At 40.3% G+C, this 23,333-nt stretch overlaps 1 protein-coding gene across 1 annotated transcript; it reads right to left on the reverse strand.

Annotated features, from left to right (window-relative positions):
* Positions 1-710: 710 nt before the first annotated feature.
* Positions 711-23,333, reverse strand: LOC121859960 (glutamate-gated chloride channel alpha-like). Its single transcript, XM_042356913.1, has 10 exons — positions 23,251-23,333; positions 22,477-22,565; positions 8,978-9,148; positions 7,866-8,048; positions 7,399-7,606; positions 6,921-7,082; positions 6,268-6,420; positions 5,551-5,718; positions 2,934-3,151; positions 711-1,282 (listed from the first exon to the last, which is right to left on the reverse strand). Exons 4-10 carry the CDS (start codon positions 8,043-8,045, stop codon positions 827-829), a joined length of 1,545 nt encoding a protein of 514 aa, XP_042212847.1. The 5' UTR covers positions 8,046-8,048; positions 8,978-9,148; positions 22,477-22,565; positions 23,251-23,333; the 3' UTR covers positions 711-826.

Consider the following 23,333-nt stretch of genomic DNA (forward strand, 5'->3'; position numbering starts at 1 on the left):
TTTGGTTTCTAAAGGCGTTGTTTGGTTTCTAAGTGCGTTGTTTGGTTTCTAAAGACGTTGTTTGGCTTCTAAAGACATTGTTTGGTATCTTAAGGTGTTGTGTGGTTTCTAAAAGCGTTGTTTGGTTTCTAAAGACGTTGTTTGGTATCTTAAGGTGTTGTTTGGTTTCTAAAAGCGGTGTTTGGTTTCTAAAGACGTTGTTTGGCTTCTAAAGACGTTGTTTGGTATCTTAAGGTGTTGTTTGGTTTCTAAAAGCGTTGTTTGGTTTCTAAAGGTATTGTTTGGTTTCTAAAGGCGTTGCTTGGTGGTCTAAAGGTGTTGTTTGGTTTCTAATGTGTAAAGCTATTATAATTTTAAAGTGCCTGTCAAATATAACTATCTCAGGGCACTCTTAACTTTCCTGTTGAGGAAGTGAAGGTGGTCGAGTACAGTGTCAGCCTTGTTGCCTCTGTTTACTGTAGGTTTAGTATACATTGAGTTGTCTCTACTGTACCTCACAGGTGGGCCACCTTTGTCAGTAGTGGCAGTAGTAGTAGTAGATGTAGTAAGAGTATTGGTAGTAGTGCTGAGGTAATATAATAATAATAATAATAATAATAATAATAATAATAATAATAATAATAATAATATTAATAATAATAATAATAATAACTCAACACAGCTTGGATAGCTACTTATGTATTAGGATATTTAATTTTAAGGTAATAAAATGGCGGCGAAGGTGTGGCTATAAGGGGAGGATGGAGGATATGTTTAAAAAAAAATGTAGTAGAAGTAGTAGTAGTAGTAGTATGTCAGGAGTAAAATAAAACCACTACCGCCACCTTCAGTAGTAATAAACCAGACCAGAACCCACCGCCAGTGTCCCCCAATACGTAATATTAAACACAAAGAACACCAGAAACATGGTAAGCTTTGACAAATTAATATAAAACTTCGCATCAAACCTCACCTTCAGGAAATTAATTGACAAGTTATTCATATCTTCATCGCCACTTTTAGTATTACCACCTACAGGAGTTACCTTCACGATATTTGAACCGGAGCTTCTTTGAGACGTGCCAACCCATCCCTTGGAGGAGAGAGGCGCTCCTGTGTTACTATAATCAACATGGAAATCAATGATAGTGTGGAAGATGATGATGAAAAATATGAGAACGATGCAGAAGAGGAGCCAAATGTCCACCATCTTGAAGTAGGAGGTTTTGGGTAAAGAAGTTGAGACTTGCGTGAAGAGGGTAGCTAACACCAGGAGGGCAGTGAGTGCAGTCATTACTCTCACCTGAAGAAGAACACTGGTTAGTAGCACAGAGTACACAATGAGTACACAGAGTATGCAGAGAGAACACAGAATGCTCAGAGAGTGCACAGAAAGAACACATAGAACACAGAGAGAACACAGAGAACACAGATAGAACACAGAGAGAGCACAGATAGTACATAGAGAAAACACAGAAAACACAGAGAAAACACAGAGAACACAGAGAGTGCATAGAGAGTACACACACAAAACAGAGAGTACTCAGAGAAATCACAGATAGAACACGGAGAGAACACAGAGCGAACACTGACGGTACACAGAGAGCACATAAACAGAACCCAAAGAGTACTCAGAGAAAACACAGACAGAACACAGAGAGTACACAGATAAAACCTAGAGAGTACACAGATAGTACATTGAGAGAACACAGAGAATACACAGAGAGAACACAGAGAGGACAGCATGAATAACGAAAATAGTTAAGGTCAACACGAATAAGACACATCATCAATAAAAGAAGATACAGATAACATGAATTAAAAACAAACACAATATGAATTAAAGACAACGACAACACGAATTATAAACAAAGGCAAAACGAATTATAAAGAAATACAGCAAGAATTAAAAACAAGTTAAAGACAACATGAATTAAAAACAATGACAACACGAATTATAAACAAAGGCAACACGAATTAAAAACAAGTTAAAGACAACATGAATTACGAAAAAAATGATGACTATTTACACACACACATATCAAGATGGTTTAAAGAAGTTATTTATCCAGAAGTAACATAAAATAGGATGCCAAAGTGAATGTATCTCCAAATGATTCCTTATTGCAATGTTGCAGGTATTTACATGTTGCACAGGTGACAGCAGAAAGTAATATAACTTTGTATACAGTGTTCTCATCAATAACTTTCATTTTATCAATCTTTTGTAGTGGATAGGGTGTTGTTGTGGTCTTTTATGGTGTGTATCGACCCACAAAGGTTAAGTTATACCCTGCACTAGTATGTTCTTTTCCAGAATCACTTAAAGTTGTGGTATCCTCTCATGCATGCAAACCACTGCTTCCTGGATGTTCAACACTATGCTTCTAGCTCTCTCTCTCTCTCTCTCTCTCTCTCTCTCTCTTTTTATTTGTCTGTCTCTTTCTGTTTATCTGCTTGCCTGTCTCCTTTTGTTTCTATCTTGATCTTTTTAATGGTCTGTCAATCTGCCTGTCTCTAATTTACGTATTTCTGTCTGTCTCTGTTTAAGTATTTCTGCCTGTCTCTGTATGTCTGAATCACAAAATATGAAAGAGGGGAATATGAAGGGAGAGAAGCAAGGCAGATAAACAAAGAAATAAGTCACACTACATCGCAAACCATGGCTATCTGAAAGATGGGACTATGAATAAGGTTAATATTGTGTAGCAATGACACAAAAAAGCATCGTAAAGCATAGCACCTTGAAACACAGACACTATGAAGTAAAGCAACATTACATTTAAACAAAAGAATATCGCAAACCATCGCTATTTAGAACATGGGGAGCAAGAATACGGTTAATACTGTCTAGCAATGAAACAAAACAGCATCGCAAATTATATCTTCTAAAACACACAACAATAAATTCAAATAACAACATTATATCACAACAAAACGAAAGAGCATTGCACCTCAAATATAGTTGGCCGGAAGAAGAGCGTTACATAGCTAATAATGAGAAGGGTAAGGGATGGAATGTAGATGTTTAGCATAGCATAGCCATAGCGTCGAATCAACTCAATACGGACTTTCATCTCGCTATACTGCATTGCGTTGTCCACCTGGAGGTCTATGAGTCCAATTCCGTACTCAATCAGGAACTTCTGACCCAGATATTGGGCGTAAGAATCTGTGGGTAGAGTACAGAGATGAGTCCTGAATTCCATTTGTATTGGTGTGCTTCTTTGCTGATAACTGACGTTTCTTAAATACCTGTGTTGGTATCTTTCTATGCTGACAACTGACATCTCTAAAATACCTGACTTCCTTTTGTGTTGACTTCTTCTATGCTGACAACTGATGTCTCTAAAATACCTGACTTCCTTTTGTGCTGACGTGTTCTATGCTGACAACTGATGTCTCTAAAATACCTGACTTCCTTTTGTGTTGACGTCTTCTAAGCTGACAACTGATGTCTCTAACTTGTCGAATTTTCAATAGGAATCTCTATTTCATCTCGCTATACTGCATTGCGTTGTCCACCTGGAGGTCTATGAGTCCAATTCCGTACTCAATCAGGAACTTCTGACCCAGATATTGTAAGAATCTGTGGGTAGAGTACAGAGATGAGTCCTGAATTCCATTTGTATTGGTGTGCTTCTTTGCTGATAACTGACGTTTCTTAAATACCTGTGTTGGTATCTTTCTATGCTGACAACTGACATCTCTAAAATACCTGACTTCCTTTTGTGTTGACTTCTTCTATGCTGACAACTGATGTCTCTAAAATACCTGACTTCCTTTTGTGCTGACGTGTTCTATGCTGACAACTGATGTCTCTAAAATACCTGACTTCCTTTTGTGTTGACGTCTTCTAAGCTGACAACTGATGTCTCTAAAATAAAATGATTTTCTTTTGTTCTGAGGCCTTCTATTTGACTTCTTTTGTGCTTACGTTTCAATGTTGACAAATGACATCTCTAACATTAACATCTGATATCCTTTCCTGACATCTGACAACTACTAAGATTACATATAACGTCTACTTTACTGATATCATAGATCATTTACACTGACAGCTGATATATTTGAAGCTACCTAACATGATAAAATTTTCACTTACGTTCGATGAATACAAGGAAATACACATCATAACAGTTGAATAAGACGAAATGCTCACCATAACAGTTGAATAAGACGAAATACTCATCATAACAGTTGAATAAGATAAAATACTCACTATCAAAGTTGAATAAGACGACATATTCACCATTACAGTTGAATAAGACGAAATATTCACCATAGCAGTTGAATAAGACGAAATATTCACAATAACAGTTGAATAAGACGAAATATTCACTATAGCAGTTGAATAAGACGAAATACTCACCATAACAGTTGAATAAGATAAAATACTCACTATCAAAGTTGAATAAGACGACATATTCTCCATTACAGTTGAATAAGACGAAATATTCACCATAACAGTTGAATAAGACGAAATACTCACCATAACAGTTGAATAAGACGAAATAACCATATATTGAATAAGACACACATAACAGTTGAATAAGACGAAATACTCACCATAATAGTTGAATAAGATAAAATACTCACCATAACAGTTGAATAAGACGAATTACTCACCATAACAGTTGAATAAGACGAAATACTCATCATAACAGTTGAATTAGATAATGTTCACCATTAGAGTTGAATATGACGAAATATTCACCATAACAGTTGAATAAGACGAAATACCATCAGTTGAATAAGACCATAATAGTTGAATAAGATAAAATACTCACCATAACAGTTGAATAAGACGAAATGCCTCATTATAACAGTTGAATAAGACGAATTACTCACCATAACAGTTGAATAAGACGAATTACTCACCATAACAGTTGAATAAGACGAATTACTCACCATAACAGTTGAATATGAAGAAATATTCACCATAACAGTTGAATAAGACGATATATTCACCATATCAGTTGAATAAGACGAAATACTCACCATAACAGTTGAATAAGACGAAATATTCACAATAACAGTTGAATATGACGAAATACTCACCATAATAGTTGAATAAGACGAAATACTCACCATAATAGATGAATAGGACGAAATACTCACCATAACAGTTGAATAAGACGAAATATTCACCATAATAGTTGAATAAGACGAATTACTCACCATAACAGTTGAATAAGACGAAATATTCACCATAAAAGTTAAATAAGACGAAATACTCACCATAACAGTTGAATAAGACGAAATACTCACCATAATAGATGAATAAGACGAAATACTCACCATAACAGTTGAATAAGACGAAATATTCACCATAATAGTTGAATAAGACGAATTACTCACCATAACAGTTGAATAAGACGAAATACTCACCATAATAGATGAATAGGACGAATTACTCACCATAACAGTTGAATAAGACGAAATATTCACCATAATAGTTGACTAAGATAAAATACTCACCATAACAGTTGAATAAGACGAAATATTCACCATAAAAGTTAAATAAGACGAAATACTCACCATAATAGATGAATAGGGCGAAATACTCACCATTTGAGTTGAATATTAGATACTCAGAGGAAGCAGACTGGATCTGTAGCTGCATTGAACAGGTTTGGATGTCAAATGGGTAGAGTACCAAGTCGAAATTACAGGTAAATACAGTGCTGTACTTTCTCGTGGTTGATACAGGGTTGGTGTCCCCTCGGTAGACTTCCACTGTAAGATGAGATGAGCCCCACCCCAAGTATATTTCATCTGATGATTAAATACTCTAAAAACTATGTTATGCTATGCTCTGTTATGCTATGTTATGTTATGTTATGCTCTTTTATGCTATGCTATGCTATGCTAGTCTATGTTGTGTACTGAAAACTTTTGTTAGACAATGTATTCCTCAATATCATATCACTGTAAGTCAATTTTGTCCATAATAAATGAGTATTTTCATCCTTTGACTGTTGTGCTTTTCAATAAACCGTTTGTTTTTATGAAAATTTGTATTATTATTATTATTATTGTTATTATTTTCTAAATAATAATAATAATAATAATAATAATAATAATAATAATAATAATAATAACAATAATAATAATAATAATAATAATCATAATAATAGTAACAATAATAATAATAATAATAATAATATTATTATTATTATTATTACATCCCACCTACCCACCCACATAGACGCACTTACACACACACACACAAACACATGCACCCAAACATACACTCAGAGAGAGAGAGATAGAGAGACTACAGACCTTCATATGGGTTGGACAGGTCACGGACAAAGTGCGGGTGTTCTCTGATGATGGTAGTGACAGCGCCCTGATCCACGACCGTGTGTTGGATGTCGTCTGTGTTGATGAACCCCACGTTCGGTCGCCACAGTTGCTCGACCTGATCCAGCGACACTGTAAAGATGACCACGGCGTCGTCAATGTTCCTGAAGCATTGTAAATGTGTTTTGCTACGTTGTGGAGCATTATTAATGTTTTGAGAAATTGTGGAGCATTGTGGATAATTTTGGGGGGCGTTGTGGATCCGTATGAATGTGTTTTGAAGAATTGTGGATCATTATGAATGTTTTGGGGTATTTTTTAGCAATATATTTTTTTTTTTAGGAATTAAGGAGCATGATAAATGTTCACAGGCATTATGGAGCATTATGAACTTATTTTTTATTTTTAGATTTTGTGAAGCATTGAGAAGTATTATGTATGCTTTTGAAGTATTGCAGAGCATTATGAATGATTTTGAGATATTTCTAAATCACCGTGAATGTTTCTAACCAGATCTGACCTAACCTAAACTAACATAATCTAATCTAACCCACTTCTGCCTATAGTGGCGTAGGTTTACCAGGTCAGATAAAGGTTTTAGTTACCAGGTCAAGCAAAGGTTGCAATCTCACCTGTATTGAGCCTAGTGAGAGCCTTAAGGTTGTTGTAGGTCAGCCTATTGTCGAACCAGGTCATACGCAGGTTGTAGCTGACAGAGATCAACATGGTGGTGGTGTCAATATTGATAGTGTCCATGGAGACGTTGACAGATATTGGCAGCGATAGATCCGATACTGTGAGGGAGGAAGTGATGTTAGCAGAGAAAGAGACAGACAGCTAGACAGACACAGACAGAAATTCGATACTGTGAAGAGAAAAAATGTTTGGAGAGACAGACAGGCAGATCCAACACTACGAGGAAAAGAAAAGAGAGAGATAGACATAGGGAAAGAAAAGAATAAGAGACAGACAGACAGACAGACATACCCTGTACAGACAGGACAAAATTTATCTTTACATTCAAACACATCTTTCGTAAAACAACTTAAACATGAAACAATAAAACAAAATAAACAAGATTAAATCACAATAAACCTTTATACATTTTACCTGGTCTAGGAGGCAGTTTAGACCTGTAGTCCCCTGGAAAGTTGACAATATCACAGAAGCTTTCATCCGTCTTGTCACCACAGTCAAATTTCAGATCACAGCGTCTAGCGAATGATATACAGGTGCCGTCAGTACAGGTAAATTCTCCAGCTGTACAGGGTGAGAGTGTGAGTTGCCTCTTTCCTGATTCTTGTCCACATACTGGATCCTGGAAGTACGTATGTCTGTCAAGTCATCTCTTTGGTATTATAGTATAAAAAAAAGTATGGTGTATTAACTCTTGCATGAATGTACTGTATGTCTTTTTGATTGATTCTTGTCAAAACACTGTTTGTTAAAAGGGGAAAGGTGAATTAGGTTAGGTTAGGTTAGGTTAGGTAAATACTGAACTAGTAACGAATTATCCTAGAACACATTTGACGTCACTATAAAATTCCATCACAATCTACCAACAGAAGTAAACTCACCTTGATGTCCCAGGTCTGTCTACCGATGGGGTAATTAAGGTGTTCCTGTACAGGTAAGACAGCCTTGGTGATGTTAGTAATGCTATCATACCAGGTCCAAACGTCGCCCACCTTCTCCACCATGTATTCACCATAACCTCGGAAGTAGAGTGGGAAGGCCACCAGGTCGAAGTAGTACATGCGCTGTGTGGTATTAGAACCCTTAAGTATGATGGTTTAAACCTTTGAGTATAATTATTTAAACCATAGAGCATGATGGCTTAACCTTTCAGTATGATGGTTTAACCCTTTGAGTATGATATCCTAGCGACTTAATCCAGTGAGTAAAATACATTAACCCTTTGAGTATATTTTAATCCCTTAAACATGTGGTTTAACCCTTTGAGTATGATGTTTTAATGATTTAATCCAACGAGTACAATATATTAACCCTTAGAATATGTTTTAATCCTTTAATTATGTGGTTTAACCCTTTGAGTATGATGGTTTAACCCCTTCAGTATGATGGTCTACCCATTGAGTATGTCTTAATCCTTTAAATATGTGGGTTAACACTTTGAGTATGACGGCTTAATCCGTTATCTATATGCTGATTTAGCTTTACCCTTTGAGTATTCTGCTTTTAACATTAACCCTTTAAGTATAATAGCTTAAATTATTTAGTACAATTATTTGTCCCCGGAGGACAGGGTCATTGTACTCAAGGGGTTAATTTATCTTACTCAAGAGGTTAAATAATCATACTCAAGTGGTTAAGTCATCTTATATAATACATAACTATACATAATACTGTGTATAACTATACATAATACATACCTATACATAGTGGCAATACATAATCAATAACAGCATACATATTGTACATACTCGCTGAGTTTCCTTTTTTATCATTATATCACCACTAGCTGTTCGGGGGTTGTCCTGTCCAGTGTTGGTAAAGGAGAAAGTGGAAAACACCGTTCCCACGTGTGTCTCTGGCCAGGACTAAGACCCATGACATAGTTGTAAGAGATACAGGCGTTAATAATTTTTCTTCTCTCACACTCATGCCATCCAGCCGTCAGCCCTTGCATTTTACTCCTCACAGATACCTCCCAACCATCAGTCCTCACCTTTTCCTCCTCACAGATGCTCCTCAAGGTCCAGGTACTACCCGCTGTAGTGTGACAGGCGGAGCAACTCTGTTTGTTGCAGTCTGTGTCCAACAATCCAAGTTCTCTTATGATGAGACAGTTTTGGTATATGCCTCCATCAGGGTTACGTATCTTGAAGTCCAGCTGACTCTGTGAGGGCACGAACAATGTGAGAAAGAAAGAGGGTGGAGGAGAGAGAGAGAGAGAGAGAGAGAGAGAGAGAGAGAGGAGTGGGAAAGTGTAAGACAGAGAAAGAGAGTGGTGGTGGTGGTGGTCATGGCGACGGTAACGGCGGCGGCAGCGACGGCGGCAATCTCTCTGCTTAGGTCTGCATTGCCTTGCCTTATAGTAGAGCGGATAATGGAAAAATCGTGCAAATGGTGATACGTGTATAATATGGACACGAAGTAGTACCTTAAGCTGTGTATTCGTATATTACTCTATTAAATATGTACAGTAAAGTATTACAGAACATGTATTAATCCTATGTAATATTTCCATTTATTATGCACCATGTTATGTATGTGAATTATCATATCTACATTTTATGTATTCAGCTTGTGAATACTGGCATCTGTACATGCCAGCGCGGAGTGATACAGAGAGTTGAGATCGCTAGTCCTTATGGTGTGGAAGCCGACTGTCTATTTGTTCCCTCTGTATATCTCCCGTACGAGAATAAGAACCTATTTTCAAGATAACAAGTGTTTGTGTATACCCTCAGTAGTGTAGAACATTTTGGGGGTATCAAAGACAAACATAGAATACAAGCATGAAATTTGGCTTGATCATACCCTAGGGCTACTTGTCAAATCTGCCTGATTGGCTATTTGAAAATTCCAAGATGGCGGCTATTTTTCAAGATGGCTGCCAAATTGACCTTCGAAAGATGGTTTTCTTTTAAGAAATTGATGTAATTGGTCAATCTAAATGACCTTAGTGTCGATATGTATGTTTTCAAGCATGCTCATATTATTTTTTTCTATTTCTGATACTCTCAGATATATATTTATCTTATTTATGACTGGTTTTATGTACTGGTTTTATGTTTTTTCCATCTAGGTGAGGGTAGCATGCAGAGGGTCTCTGCATGTGAGGGAGTGATTGTCGGGCACGACCAGGGAACACTGGTGACATCACTGCTGTGCAACCCAGCATGGGGTTCAGTGTCAGCTAAGAAAAAGCATGTCATACTGCAACAGCTTAGTGTCCCAAATGCTGATTAACCAACCCCAAATCAGTTAAGCAGCAGCACCTGAATTGACAGGATGTGTCAGCGCGGGAGAGCCATGCCAAGGATAACGGGGTTTTAGTTATCTGGATGGTGTACAGATCGCACGGGACTAATGACACTGGATGAACGATCGGACTTGGTGTAAGGCAAAAGGCATGAACCCTGTTGTATCCCATACAAGAAAGTGCTCATCAGGGTGGTAAAAGGATAGACCCTCGGCCCTGAAGATCAAAACAGTTATGGACACAAAATCTACCAACAAATCATTCCTCACTGACTGGGCAAAGTGTTGTCTTTGTCAACAGGATAAGACGGAAGATCTTAAATCTCCACACGCAAATCCTGCCAAAAAAGGAGATGACGGTTATAAGAGCTTGGCAAGGAATATTCCTCTATTTCATTCAATCAATGCACTGCCAATCAAGCTTGACCCTGCAAGCCTTGTTGAAGATGATGGGATAGAGGAGACCTTGAGGAGAAACAAGGCACAGTATCATGAGAGTTGCAGACTTCTGTTCAACAACACAAAGTTAAATAGAGCTCAGAGAAGGCGAACCTCTGCAGTTCCTACAGAGGAGAGCAGCAGCAGCAAGATACCACAAATGGTCAGAGACCCCAAAGCAACAGAATGAATTCTATGTGAGGAAGAAGCTTCGGGAGATGACATAAGACATGCAATGACAATGAAACTTAATAAAAGATTGAATGATTGTGCGAAGACACTTAGCGATGGAAAACTCCTTGCCAGACTAAGTGCAGGAGATGTTGTGGAACAAGAACTGAAGTATCACCCTCGCTGCCTGGCAGACCTGTACAACCGAGAAAGAACACACCGAAATGCTCATGAGCAAGAAGAGGCACAAGAGCTTCATCCGAACAAGGACGCATACCCAACTGCTTTCTCTGAACTGGTCACTTACATCACTCAGATGAAAGCTTCTAGTGAAGGTACTAAACCACCCATTTTCAGACTTGCTGACCTGGTCACACTCTACAGACAGAGACTTGAGCAGCTGGGTGTTGGATCGCCCGATGTTCATGCTACTCGAATGAAGGACCAGCACGGTGGTTGTGACAAAGGGAGAAGATGCCATTAGCAACACAGAGAAGTCCCTAGAAGCTGTGGCTCCATGCTGTCATAAGGAAGCAGGCACACGAATATTTATGCATGCTAGGGATGCAGCAATGGAAGGTAGCAAGTTCCTCATCATCAAAGCCAATGACACTGACGTGGTCGTCATAGCAGTATCTGTACTGCCATCACTACAGGAGCTTGGTCTTGATAACATGTGGATTGCCTTTGGCCAAGGAGCCAGTCATCGATGTTCCAGTTCATGTTGTAGTTTCTGCGATAGGGCCTAAGAAAGCGAGTGGCATCCTATAATTTCATGCTTTTACTGGCTGTGACGTTGTGTCTGGCTTCCGTGGGAAAGGAAAGAAATCTGCATGGCAGACATGGAATGTCTGTGATGAAGTTTCAGAAACATTCACCAAACTCAGCCAATGTCCAACAACAGTTGCTGATGTTGACCTGCAGAAGCTGGAAAGATTTGTTGTCCTCATGTACGACAGATCTAGTGCAGCCACTGGTGTAGATGAGGCAAGACTAAATCTCTTTTCCCGCAAACAGAGACCATATGACTCCATTCCACCAACCCAGGCAGCCCCCAAGGAACATGCAAAGCGGGCTGCATACCAGGCTGATATCATCTGGGGCCAGGCAACAATTTCCAATCCAGAAACCAGCAGTCCTGTCAACTTGGGATGGACGCAGAAGGGAAAGGCATGGCAGATACGTTGGACGACTCTTCCTCCGATTGTAACATGCTGTCAGGAGCTGACCAAATGTTCCTGTAAGAAAGACTGCAACCAGAGATGCAAATGGTTTCGCTTTGGACTTTCCTGCATAGCACTTTGCAGCTGCATATGTGAACAGCAGTAAATGCACAAAGATATACTGTCAGGAGAAGTCAAGGGAACCAGTGCTAATAGTGAGTACGTTATTTTTTTAGTAAGTTCTTTTTTGTTATATTTTTTCCTAAAAGTGTTATTTTATGTGGATAAAAATGTTCCAATGGACTTAAAACTATTAAAAATCATCTGAGCATGCTTCAAAACATGCATATCGACACCAAGATCACTCAGATTGACCAACTACATCAATTTCTCTAAGAAAAATAAACTTTTGAAGGTCAATATGGCGGCCATCTTGGATATTAAAATGGCCAATCAGGCAGACTTGACTAGTAACCATTAGAAAATTACCATGCAAAATTTAGTGTTTGTATCACCATTTGCATGATTCTCTTGAAAAATTGCATTTAGCTGCCCCACTATTAAGGGAACGAGATCTTCGGCCCCCAAAGCCGATAACGGTCGCAGATATTGACTATGAAGCAACAGTCACTGAATGCCGCATAGACATGGGGCTTAACTAACTAAGCTAGGTGCTGACGGTGTGGCTATTGGGGAAGGTTGGAGGCCATGTTTAAAAGAAAAGTAGTAGCAGGAGCAGGAAAAGTGGAGTGCATCAAAAAGTGGTGGGACCTGGTAACATCGCGAGGTCCACAAATAGGGTACCACCCAAACGCCAGCAAGTCCTTCCTCATCGTGAAGCCAGAACATTATGAACGGGCATTGGAGGTTTTTGGCGGAAGTGAGGTCAAAATAACTAAGGACGGCCAAAGACATCTAGGCGCAGTAATTGGCACTACGGACTTCAAGACCGAGTACGTAGCGGGAAAGGTGAATGAGTGGGTTAGCGAAATCCAAGCTCTGTTTGAGATTGCTAACACAGAGCCACATGCGGCTTTTGCAGCATTCACCCATGGAGCCAAGCATCGCTGGAACTACCTGATGCATACCATCCCTGAGATCGGACCCCTCCTCCACCCTCTGGAAAAAGCTATCAGTGTCAAGTTCATTCCCAAACTAGTGAAACACCCTGACTTAACCCCAGCAGAAAGAACACTTCTTGCACTTCCACCAAGACTGAGAGGGATGGGACTAACTAATCCAGAGGAGATTGCTGACACTGAACATCAAAATTCACTTAAGCTCACGGCAGCCCTCACGGACCACATAATAGCCCAGAATGCAACAGGGGAAGTGGATACCAGCGAAGTAAATAAGATTCGTAGGTCCATTACGACAGATCGACAGCACTGCCAAAATGACATGTTGCAGCAACTATTGCTGCAGGTTCCAGAAAATTTTTACAAAAACAGTAGCTATAGCGCAGGAGGTGGGCGCCTCGAACTGGTTAACTACGTTACCGATAAGGGCAAATGGTTTCAGCCTTAACAAACAAGAATTTACAGATGCCATTGCTCTAAGGTACGGTTGACCAGTAGATGGTTTGCCCTCCCAATGCGTGTGTGGCTCTTCCTATGATGGCGATCACGCCATGGTGTGCAAGAAGGGGGGCTTCATATGCATGAGGCATGACGAGGTAAGGGATCTCACAGCAAATATGTTGAAGGAAATCTGCCGGGACGTCACGGTAGAACCGACCCTCCTTCCATTGGATGGCGAGATCTTCCAACACAGGACTTCAAACACATCTAACGAAGCCCGTGTGGACGTCAGTGCTCGAGGATTCTGGACGCGGGGACAGGGAGCTTTCTTCGACATCAGGATTTTTTATCCCATGGCAGCTTGTCACCGTAACCTAGCTCTCGATGCTGCACATAGGAGGAACGAGAACGACAAGAGAAGGGCATATGGGGAGAGAATTCAAAACGTTGATCAAGGCAGCTTCACTCCTCTAGTGTTCACAACCTCTGGTGGGATGGGACCAAGTGCAAGATGTTTCTACGCCAGACTCGCGGAGTTGATCTCCGAACAGAAGCAGCAGCCCAGAAGTTATGTTACAGCCTGGATGAGATGTCGACTGTCTTTCTCTCTCCTTCGGTCAGCTTTGCTCTGCCTCAGGGGAACGAGAGCTTCTGCCCCTACTCCGACAACTGCTGCAGATATTGACTATGAGGCTACAGTCACTGAATGCCACATAGATCTGCGGCTCAACTAATTTAACACAGATACGATAGCTTCTTATGTATTAGGATATTTAATATTAAGGTAAATAAATGGTGGCGAAGGTGTGGCTATTGGGGGAGGCTGGAGGCCACGTTTCCAGAAAAAAAAAAAAAAAAAAAGTAGTAGCAGTAGTATTAGTAGTAGTAGTGGTGGTGGCGTGGCGTGGGTGTCGTGGAACGTCCTCCCTGTTCTAAAGGGTTATTGGTGGTGTTACGCCGTCTCTTAATTTACTTAAATATCCAGGTTCTAGGCGTAACCAAACAAAAAAAGTGAAGTAAATTAAAATGGAATAAAAATTAGTAAAGTAAACCTTTAAGAATTTATAATTAATTAAATATTAACACAATAAAGAGCCCGGTAGGCTGTCACAACAAATTGATTCACCATCGAAACTGTTAAGACACAAATGATACTAAACATCGAAACATCAAAAGAATAAAAATAAAGCATTGGATTACGTTAACACTGCATAAACATATAAAAACTAACACCGAAATTACCTAAAGTGAAACACTGAATTACTTATAGTATCTAAGCAAATACTGATGGACATAAATGGAGACATAAATAGGTACTCACATAGATATACCACATTGGTGGCGATAGGAACAACACAAATAAATTAAGTATAAGTAACAGGTGACGAGTGTCACTCAAAGGATGTGAACTGTATGACAAGAGGACTGAACGAACTCCGTCAGTTGGTGGGTCCTATATATAAGGTCGGTTCCCGCCACGCCACCGGCAGGTGGGTCGTTTAACGATGCAGATGGTCGTTAGAGAACAAAGAATACTGGTTACAATACAAAATGGGTTTGAACAAATAATAACAGTTAAAACCTTAACAGCACATGGTTAAGGTGACTAGATTATATAATAGTAAATGCAACACATCATTACAGGAATAATATGGAACATGGAAGCATGTTATATAAAAAAAATATAAAAATACGACACTGTCGTAACAGTGGGGATATACTCGTTGTGAGGGAGCCGGAATTTAACAATGTGTCTGTGAATATCGGATGTCACCCTAAGCATTGCCACCCAAGGTTTCTTCTCATCCCTTACGGCATAAATTGTAAATATTCCGTGTGTTCACCGGCGATCACCAAGCGAGTGGTGACCTGGCTGCCCTGGGTCAGTGGAATAACGCGAGGCTCGGAGCCAAGGTCAGTGTCGATAAGCCTACTTTGACAGGGGTGGTCTCCAGACTCTCGCCCCTATGGGTCCGAGAGTGCTCCCATGCGGTCGCCTCCCCACCATAGTAGGACACTACATGTAGGATCTCGACGAACCAAGTGAGTATATATAACTGATATTACACCAGTGAGACCATATGAATAGTGGTTATTTGTGCCAAGGATATATAAACAAGTGCTTGGTGTGACAAATTCTTGTCCATAGTGTATCATTCTGACGTATGGATAGTCGCCCTTGGGGGGGGGGGGTAGCCTACGCACGTATGCCCCTACTACCTGGACACAGCAGTCCAGCCTGTCACCTCTCTGCCCTTCCCTCATAAGAACCAGTGTTATCTTGCGCCTGGAACTAAATCAGGTGTTCAGAGGGGGACGTAACTATCGCGCAAGGTGCTGTTCACTATGCCTGGAAACAATCATTGCTGCGTCTGTGCTAACCCGAACCAAAACTGCACAAATTGGGTTTGTGCGAGAAACAACCGACCATGTGTGGATTGCAAGAAACGAGACCAGTGTCGGAACCCACGTCGCAGGGAGCCGACACAGGTGGCCACAGTGGATATCGCCGGGACCCAACTACCCGATGATATCAGAAATGATAGCAGTGAGTCTACTCAACCCGAAAATGTAGTACTAATAAATGCTGCTCCCTTAGTAGCAGGTGTCCACGAGGAGAATGAGAGACAGCCACCTCAGTGGAATGGCATGTCGATGGAAAATGCGGACATATGGGTCAAAGAAACCTACTCAGAAATTGTCAAGTGGTCGCCCGCTAACTTATTTGAACCACCCAAGTGTGCGGCCATCAAAGAAATGATTCGGGAGATGACTCGCTCCATCACTGATTACACTCAGGACCGCTTCCTCGCCCCTCTAGCTCTTCAAACACTGGCAATAATACCACATCTATTTTGTCAGAGGACACACACAAAGGCTAAGCACAAAGAAAATGTGGCAGGAATGAAGAGAAGATTGGCAATGTGGCAGACTGGGGCCCTAGATGATCTCCTATGTGAAGCAAGAACACTGCAGGAGAGACTAAAAATTACGGGTGACGGAAAGCAAAACACCGATGACGTGGCAAGAAAATTTGGAAACAAAATGTGTGTGGGAAAAGTGTCTCTTGCGGTAAGATCTCTCAGAGAGGAATCCTCCGGTGGGGTGATGCCAATAAACAGAGAGACATTAAATGATTAAAACTATTGAAAGAGAAACATCCCCCTGCAAGCGAAGACGAAGGCATCAGGTTCCAGGGTGACTATATCCCACCTAATGCTGTCCTGTTCGAGAAAATAACAGGAGAGATGGTGTGGAAAAAGGCACTGAAGACTCGAGGAGGAGCCGGCCCTTCAGGGCTGGATGCAAACGGTTGGAGAGTCATCCTCAGCTTAAACAAGTTTGGCCCTGTAGCAAGCGATCTCTGCACTGCCATTGCCGCCCTTGCAAGAAAGCTTGCATCCTCTTGCTGCCATCACCTCCAGGCCCTGACGGCCTGCCGCCTTATTCCTCTGGAAAAGAAACCAGGGTGTAGACCTATAGGGGTGGGGGAAGTGCTGAGGCGGATCATCGGAAAATGCATAATGGAGGTGGTAAAGGATCATGTCAGGACAGCAGCAGGGAACCTACAAGTGTGTGCTGGCCACCAGGCTGGTAGGGAGGCTGCCATTCACGCCATGAGATTGATATTTGAGAAGCGTGATTGTGAGGCCGTTCTCCTGGTGGATGCTTCAAACGCATTCAGCATACTTAACCGCAAGGCTGCACTGCACAACATCAAGATCAAGTGTCCAAGCTTTGCGATGTATGTTGAAAATTCGTATAGGAATCCATCAGACCTCTACATAGTAAACAACAAGGCTCTAAGAGGTGATACCATCTTACAGTCAACCGAGGGAAAAACACAAGGGGACCCTGTTGCAATGGCAATGTATGCAATTGGCCTATCAGTGCTCCAACAAGAAATAAAATTTGAAACAACTGGGGTCAAACAAGTGGCAAATGCTGATGACTTTACAGGAGCAGGAAAAGTGGTGGGGACTTGGTAACATCGCGAGGTCCACAAATAGGGTACCACCCAAACGCCAGCAAGTCCTTCCCCATCGTGAAGCCAGAACATTATGAACGGGCATTGGAGGTTTTGGCGGAAGTGAGGTCAAAATAACTAAGGACGGCCAAAGACATCTAGGCTCAGTAATTGGCACTACGGACTTCAAGACCAAGTACTTAGCGGGAAAGGTGAATGAGTGGGTTAGTGAAATCCAAGCTCTGTCTGAGATTGCTAACACAGAGCCACATGCGGCCTTTGCTGCATTCACCCATGGAGTCAAGCATCGTTGGAACTACCTGATGCCTACTATCCCTGATATCGGACCCCTTCTCCACTCTCTGGAAGAAGATATCAGGGTCAAGTTCATTCCCAAATTAGTGAAACACCCTGACTTAACCCCAGCAGAAAGAGCACTTCCTGCACTTACACCAAGACTGGGAGGGATGGGACTAACAACTCCAGAGGAGATTGCTGCCACTGAACATCAAAATTCACTTAAGCTCACAGCAGCCCTCACCGACCACATAATAGCCCAGAATGCAACAGGGGAAGTGGATACCAGAGAAGTAAATAAGATTCGTAGGTCCATTACGACAGATCGACAGCACTGCCAAAATGATAAGTTGCAGCAACTATTGCTGCAGGTACCAGAAAATTTGAAAAAAAAGTAGCTATAGCGCAGGAGGTGGGCGCCTCGAACTGGTTAACTACGTTACCGATAAGTGCAAATGGTTTCAGTCTTAATAAACAAGAATTTACAGATGCCATTGCTCTAAGGTACGGTCGGCCAGTAGAAGGTTTGCCCTCCCAATACGTGTGTGGCTCTTCCTATGATGGCGATCACGCCATGGTGTGCAAGAAGGGGGGCTTCATATGCATGAGGCATGACGAGGTAAGGGATCTCACAACAAATATGTTGAAGGAAATCTGCCGGAATGTGAGATCTTCCAACACAGGACTTCAAACACATCTAACGAAGCCCGTGTGGACGTCAGTGCTCGAGGATTCTGGACGCTGGGACAGCGAGCTTTCTTCGACATCAGGATTTTTGATCCCATGGCAGCATGTCACCGTAACCTAGCTCTCGATGCTGCACATAGGAGGAACGAGAACAACAAGAGAAGGGCATATGGGGAGAGAATTCAAAACGTTGATCAAGGCAGCTTCACTCCTCTAGTGTTCACAACCTCTGGTGGGATGGGACCAAGTGCAAGATGTTTCTACGCCAGACATGCGGAGTTGATCTCCGAACAGAAGCAGCAGCCCAGAAGTTATGTTACAGCCTGGATGAGATGTCGACTGTCTTTTTCTCTCCTCCGGTCGGCTTTGCTCTGCCTCAGGGGAACGAGAGCTTCTGCCCCAACTCCGACAACTGCTGCAGATATTGACTTTGAGGCTACTGTCACTGAATGCCGCATAGACCTGCGGCTCAACTAATTTAACACAGATAGGATAGCTACTTATGTATTAGGCTATTTAATATTAAGGTAATTTAATGGTGGCGAAGGTGTGGCTATTGGGGGAGGCTGGAGGCCACGTTTAAAAAAAAAAAAAAAAAAAAAAGTAGTAGTAGTAGCAGCAATAACGGCACTAAATCCGATTGAAGTAATGTCACTAGTGGAGTATCCCCAAGGCTCAGTACTTGTTCTATTACTATTTATTATATACATAAACGACATAGCTGTATGCGTAGACAACAACAAAAGTAAATTTGCTGATGCCACTAAATTAGAGCGTGTAATTAAATCAGACGACTCAGCAAAAGTACAGGAAGATCTAAACAAATTCTTCGAATGGTATGAAAAATGGCAGATGAAATCTAATGTAGATAATTGTAAAGTACTCAGTCAGGAGATGTAAAGAGAGAAACCAGATACCAGATGAACAACGTTGTTATAGAGAAATCCGAGTGTGAGAAAGATTTAGGAATAATGATAAGTAGGAATCTTAAACCAAGTCAACAATGTGTATTTGCTCGAAACAAGGCTAGCAAAGTGTTTGGGTTCATACAAAGGAGTGTTAGCTACAAGACTGGTGAGGTTATCCTAAACTATATCTTGCGCTTGTGAGACCTCACTTGGATTATGCAGTGCAGTTCTGGTCACTGCACTACAGATTGGATATAGAATCCCTAGAAGGAATTCAGAGAATGACGAGACTAAACCCGGGCATTAGGAACCTTGAGGACAGAGACAGGTTAAATGTTTTTAATTTGCACTCCCTCGAGAGACGTTGAGTGAGGGGCTATATCATCGAGGTGTATAAATCGAAGTCAAGGTTAAACAAAGATGATATAACAAAGGTATTCAAACTATCCAACCAGGAGCAAACTCGTAACAATGGTTTTAAATTTGACGGCTAATATATAGGACTAACCCACGAGCGAGTTATTTTTATTACTGTTTATTTTCTTACAATATTTTCATCAGTGAGTTCTGATATAATAATCATTTATTGTGGAAATTGTTCGTTTCATAGATAATTAGGCGCCTAGGCGCGTGTAGTGGAATTCTTCCCTACAACTGCGTAGCCACGCCACCACCTGTTACAGTCTTCCCTAGCAACCAAGCGAGAGCTGTCCCCAACTCCAACAATAACAAATAATAATAATAAGCAGCATTATATAAATAAACCAATATTAATACAAAGGTCTGACGACCCAAGGGAGCAGAACAAAGATAAAACACCAATAAGAAAGATGAAGCGATCTGGTTGAGCCCAGATTCTTTCTACTCCTACTGTATTTCAGTTTCACCACTTTTCCTTCAACTCCTAATAATCTTCTTTCACCTCTTAACTAAAGACTTCGTATCGTATCGAGATTCATTCTGACCATTCTTCCTGAACAAGCAACATCTCCTCCAGCAAGCTCCACGCTGTTAACATTTCATTCAACCAGGAGGCCAGCAACAGGCAACATCTTCTCTAACGAAGCTCCTGCACATCTACCTCCTTCAACAAGCTACTCACAGCACGTCTCTACCAAGCAGCCCCTCACCACACAGCACCTCCAGCACCAGACTGTCTATCATATAACTTATATATATTATACAAGAAAACCACATTAGAGTTTCCTTCCATCCTGAGTGCTAGACAACATTAATATCTCGATACCCCTACACGCGCACTAGTTTATCTTGCCCGCGGGGGTAATGAGGCCTCGCTCTGCTGAGGTGCTATTCCAGCACAAGGGACAGTTTGTTTTTCAGCATGTCGTGTGAAGTTTGTCGCCGATCTCACATGGAAGTAATTTGTGAATTTAAGGGTAAAGACAACAAGACCCTTCAATTGTTTAAAGATCACATCATTATTCCTTTACATGGAGTCTGTTTATTTTCTTACATTGTTTTCATCAGTGAGTTCTGATATGATAATCATTTATTGTAGAACCCGCCAACACAGTAAATCATTCTGCTGCTCGGGGTGCATAGCGCAAATGCGGCCGTATTATCTCATGTCCAGAAATTGTCAAAAATTTCATCATATCATAGTAAGTTCTTTCTGTTTAATATACCTGGGGGTCCAGGGGCAGAGCACCCCAGTAAGGAAGTTAGGTAAGGTGAGGTAGGTTTGTTTGGTTAGATTGGTTAGGTCTGTTTTTCATACTCACAAATGTTAAGTAACGTTTATTTTTAAAATATCCATTTTTTTTTACATATTTCCGCAAACTACAAGTGTCCACTAAAATATAACAGTGAAAATCCAGTGTTTTCATATTTTTTTCAATCAATTTCGCTCACTGGTTAGTCTTATATAATTACTAATTAGACAAATTTAGATTTAGGGGCAAGATAGGTAAACATTGGTAAGGAAATAGAGTAGTGGATGAGTAAAACAAGTTACCAAACATAATCAATAACGCAAATTCGCTGGATAGCTTCAAACATATTTTGGGTGGATATATGAGCAATAAGGGTAGGGTGTAAATGGGACTGCCCAGTTTGGAGGAAACTGCAGCAGGCCAATAGGCCTGCTGCAGTTTCCTCCATTCTTATGTTCTTATTATTACTGTTATTGATAATATTATTATTATTATTATTATTATTATTTGTAAAATAATAGGGGCCAGCACCTGAGGATTAAACAACCCAGCTTATTTAACTGGTGATTAATCACGCTAATGCTACCTGGGGGTTAGGTTACGTTTGAGTAGGTTAGGTTAGAATATGTTATATTAGGTTAGGTTAGATTAGGATAGATTAGGTTAGGTTAGATTAGGTTATGTTAGGTTAGAGTATGTTATAATAAGTTAGGTTAGCTTAGAGTAGGTTATACTGTATTAGGTTAGATTAGATTATGTTAGGTTAGATTAGGATAAATCAGGTTAGCTTAGATTGGGTTAGGTTATGTTAAGTTAGTGTATGTTATATTAGGTTAGGTTAGATTAATGTAGGTTATGCTGTATTAGATTAGGTCAGATTAAATTAGAGTATGTTATATTAGGTTAGGTTAGGTTAGATTAGTGTAGGTTATACTGTGTTAGGTTAGGTTAGATTACGTTAGGTTATGTTATGTTAGAGTATGTTATATTACGTTAGGTTATGTTATGTTAGAGTATGTTATATTACGTTAGGTTATGTTATGTTAGAGTATGTTATATTACGTTAGGTTATGTTATGTTAGAGTATGTTATATTACGTTAGGTTATGTTATGTTAGAGTATGTTATATTACGTTAGGTTATGTTATGTTAGAGTATGTTATATTACGTTAGGTTATGTTATGTTAGAGTATGTTATATTACGTTAGGTTATGTTATGTTAGAGTATGTTATATTACGTTAGGTTATGTTATGTTAGAGTATGTTATATTACGTTAGGTTAGGTTAGTGTAAGCAATACTGTGTTAAGTTAGGATATTTTATGTTATATTAGGTCAGGTTAAGTTCGCATTACGGTTTATATAAATCAGGTGAGCCAAACTAGGGTGTCTACTTCAAGCCAACAGATAACACTTACAGCATTGAGGTTCTTTAGCGTAAAGGGATTATGCCACACTCCCTCCTGCTCCTCATCATTAGAGCCTCCCCACTGCCGGTCGCCACACCCTGGGGAGGTCATCAGGTCATCAGGTCATCAAACACTTATACTACTACTACTATTAATATTACATAACTTAAGAATAGAGGGTGGTACCATAGCGTGCGGTCTACAACATATTTAGGTTAGGTTAAGTTAGGTTAGATTAGGTTAGGTTAGGTTAGGTTAGGTTAGGTTAGGTTAGGTTAGGTCAGGTCAGGTTAGGTCAGGTTAGGTTAGGTTAGGTTAGGTTAAGTTAGATATCTTTGTAGACAGGACGCCGATTATAAACAGGCAGCTGGAGTTGGCCGCCTACTGGGTGTGTTCTCTCGGTTCTTTCTCGCAGCTGATATAAAATACTCAACTTTTCAAATATAAATGAATTCCTGAATGAGATGCATCATGTAATAAATATCTGCGATGTTCTGAATTTATAGGAAATTTTGAACTTACGATGACTCGCTACTAGAAATTAAAATACTGTTGTAGTTTTTATCGGACAAAGTTGAAAGTGATATTTTGTAAGCTTTGACATGCACTGATGATAATTGTGAATAAATTAGCTAAGTATACGGTACATAAACGTCGAGGGACTCTGTAAACAAACACATCAAAGGACTCTATGTTTACAGAGTCCTTTGATGTTTGTGTTTAATTAGTTAGCAGACCTGTTTTAGTTGGATCATGAGATTACCAAATACATAATTCTCCTACTTTGAAAGTTGACTGGAAGTTCAATGATAGTCGTGTTGGAGATGTCCTCTGTGTTCCCCACCTCTCCTGGACGTTCCCACCTT

Source organism: Homarus americanus, unplaced genomic scaffold (genome assembly GCF_018991925.1).
Source record: "Homarus americanus isolate GMGI-L3 unplaced genomic scaffold, GMGI_Hamer_2.0 scaffold47938, whole genome shotgun sequence".
Taxonomy (NCBI): domain Eukaryota; kingdom Metazoa; phylum Arthropoda; class Malacostraca; order Decapoda; family Nephropidae; genus Homarus; species Homarus americanus.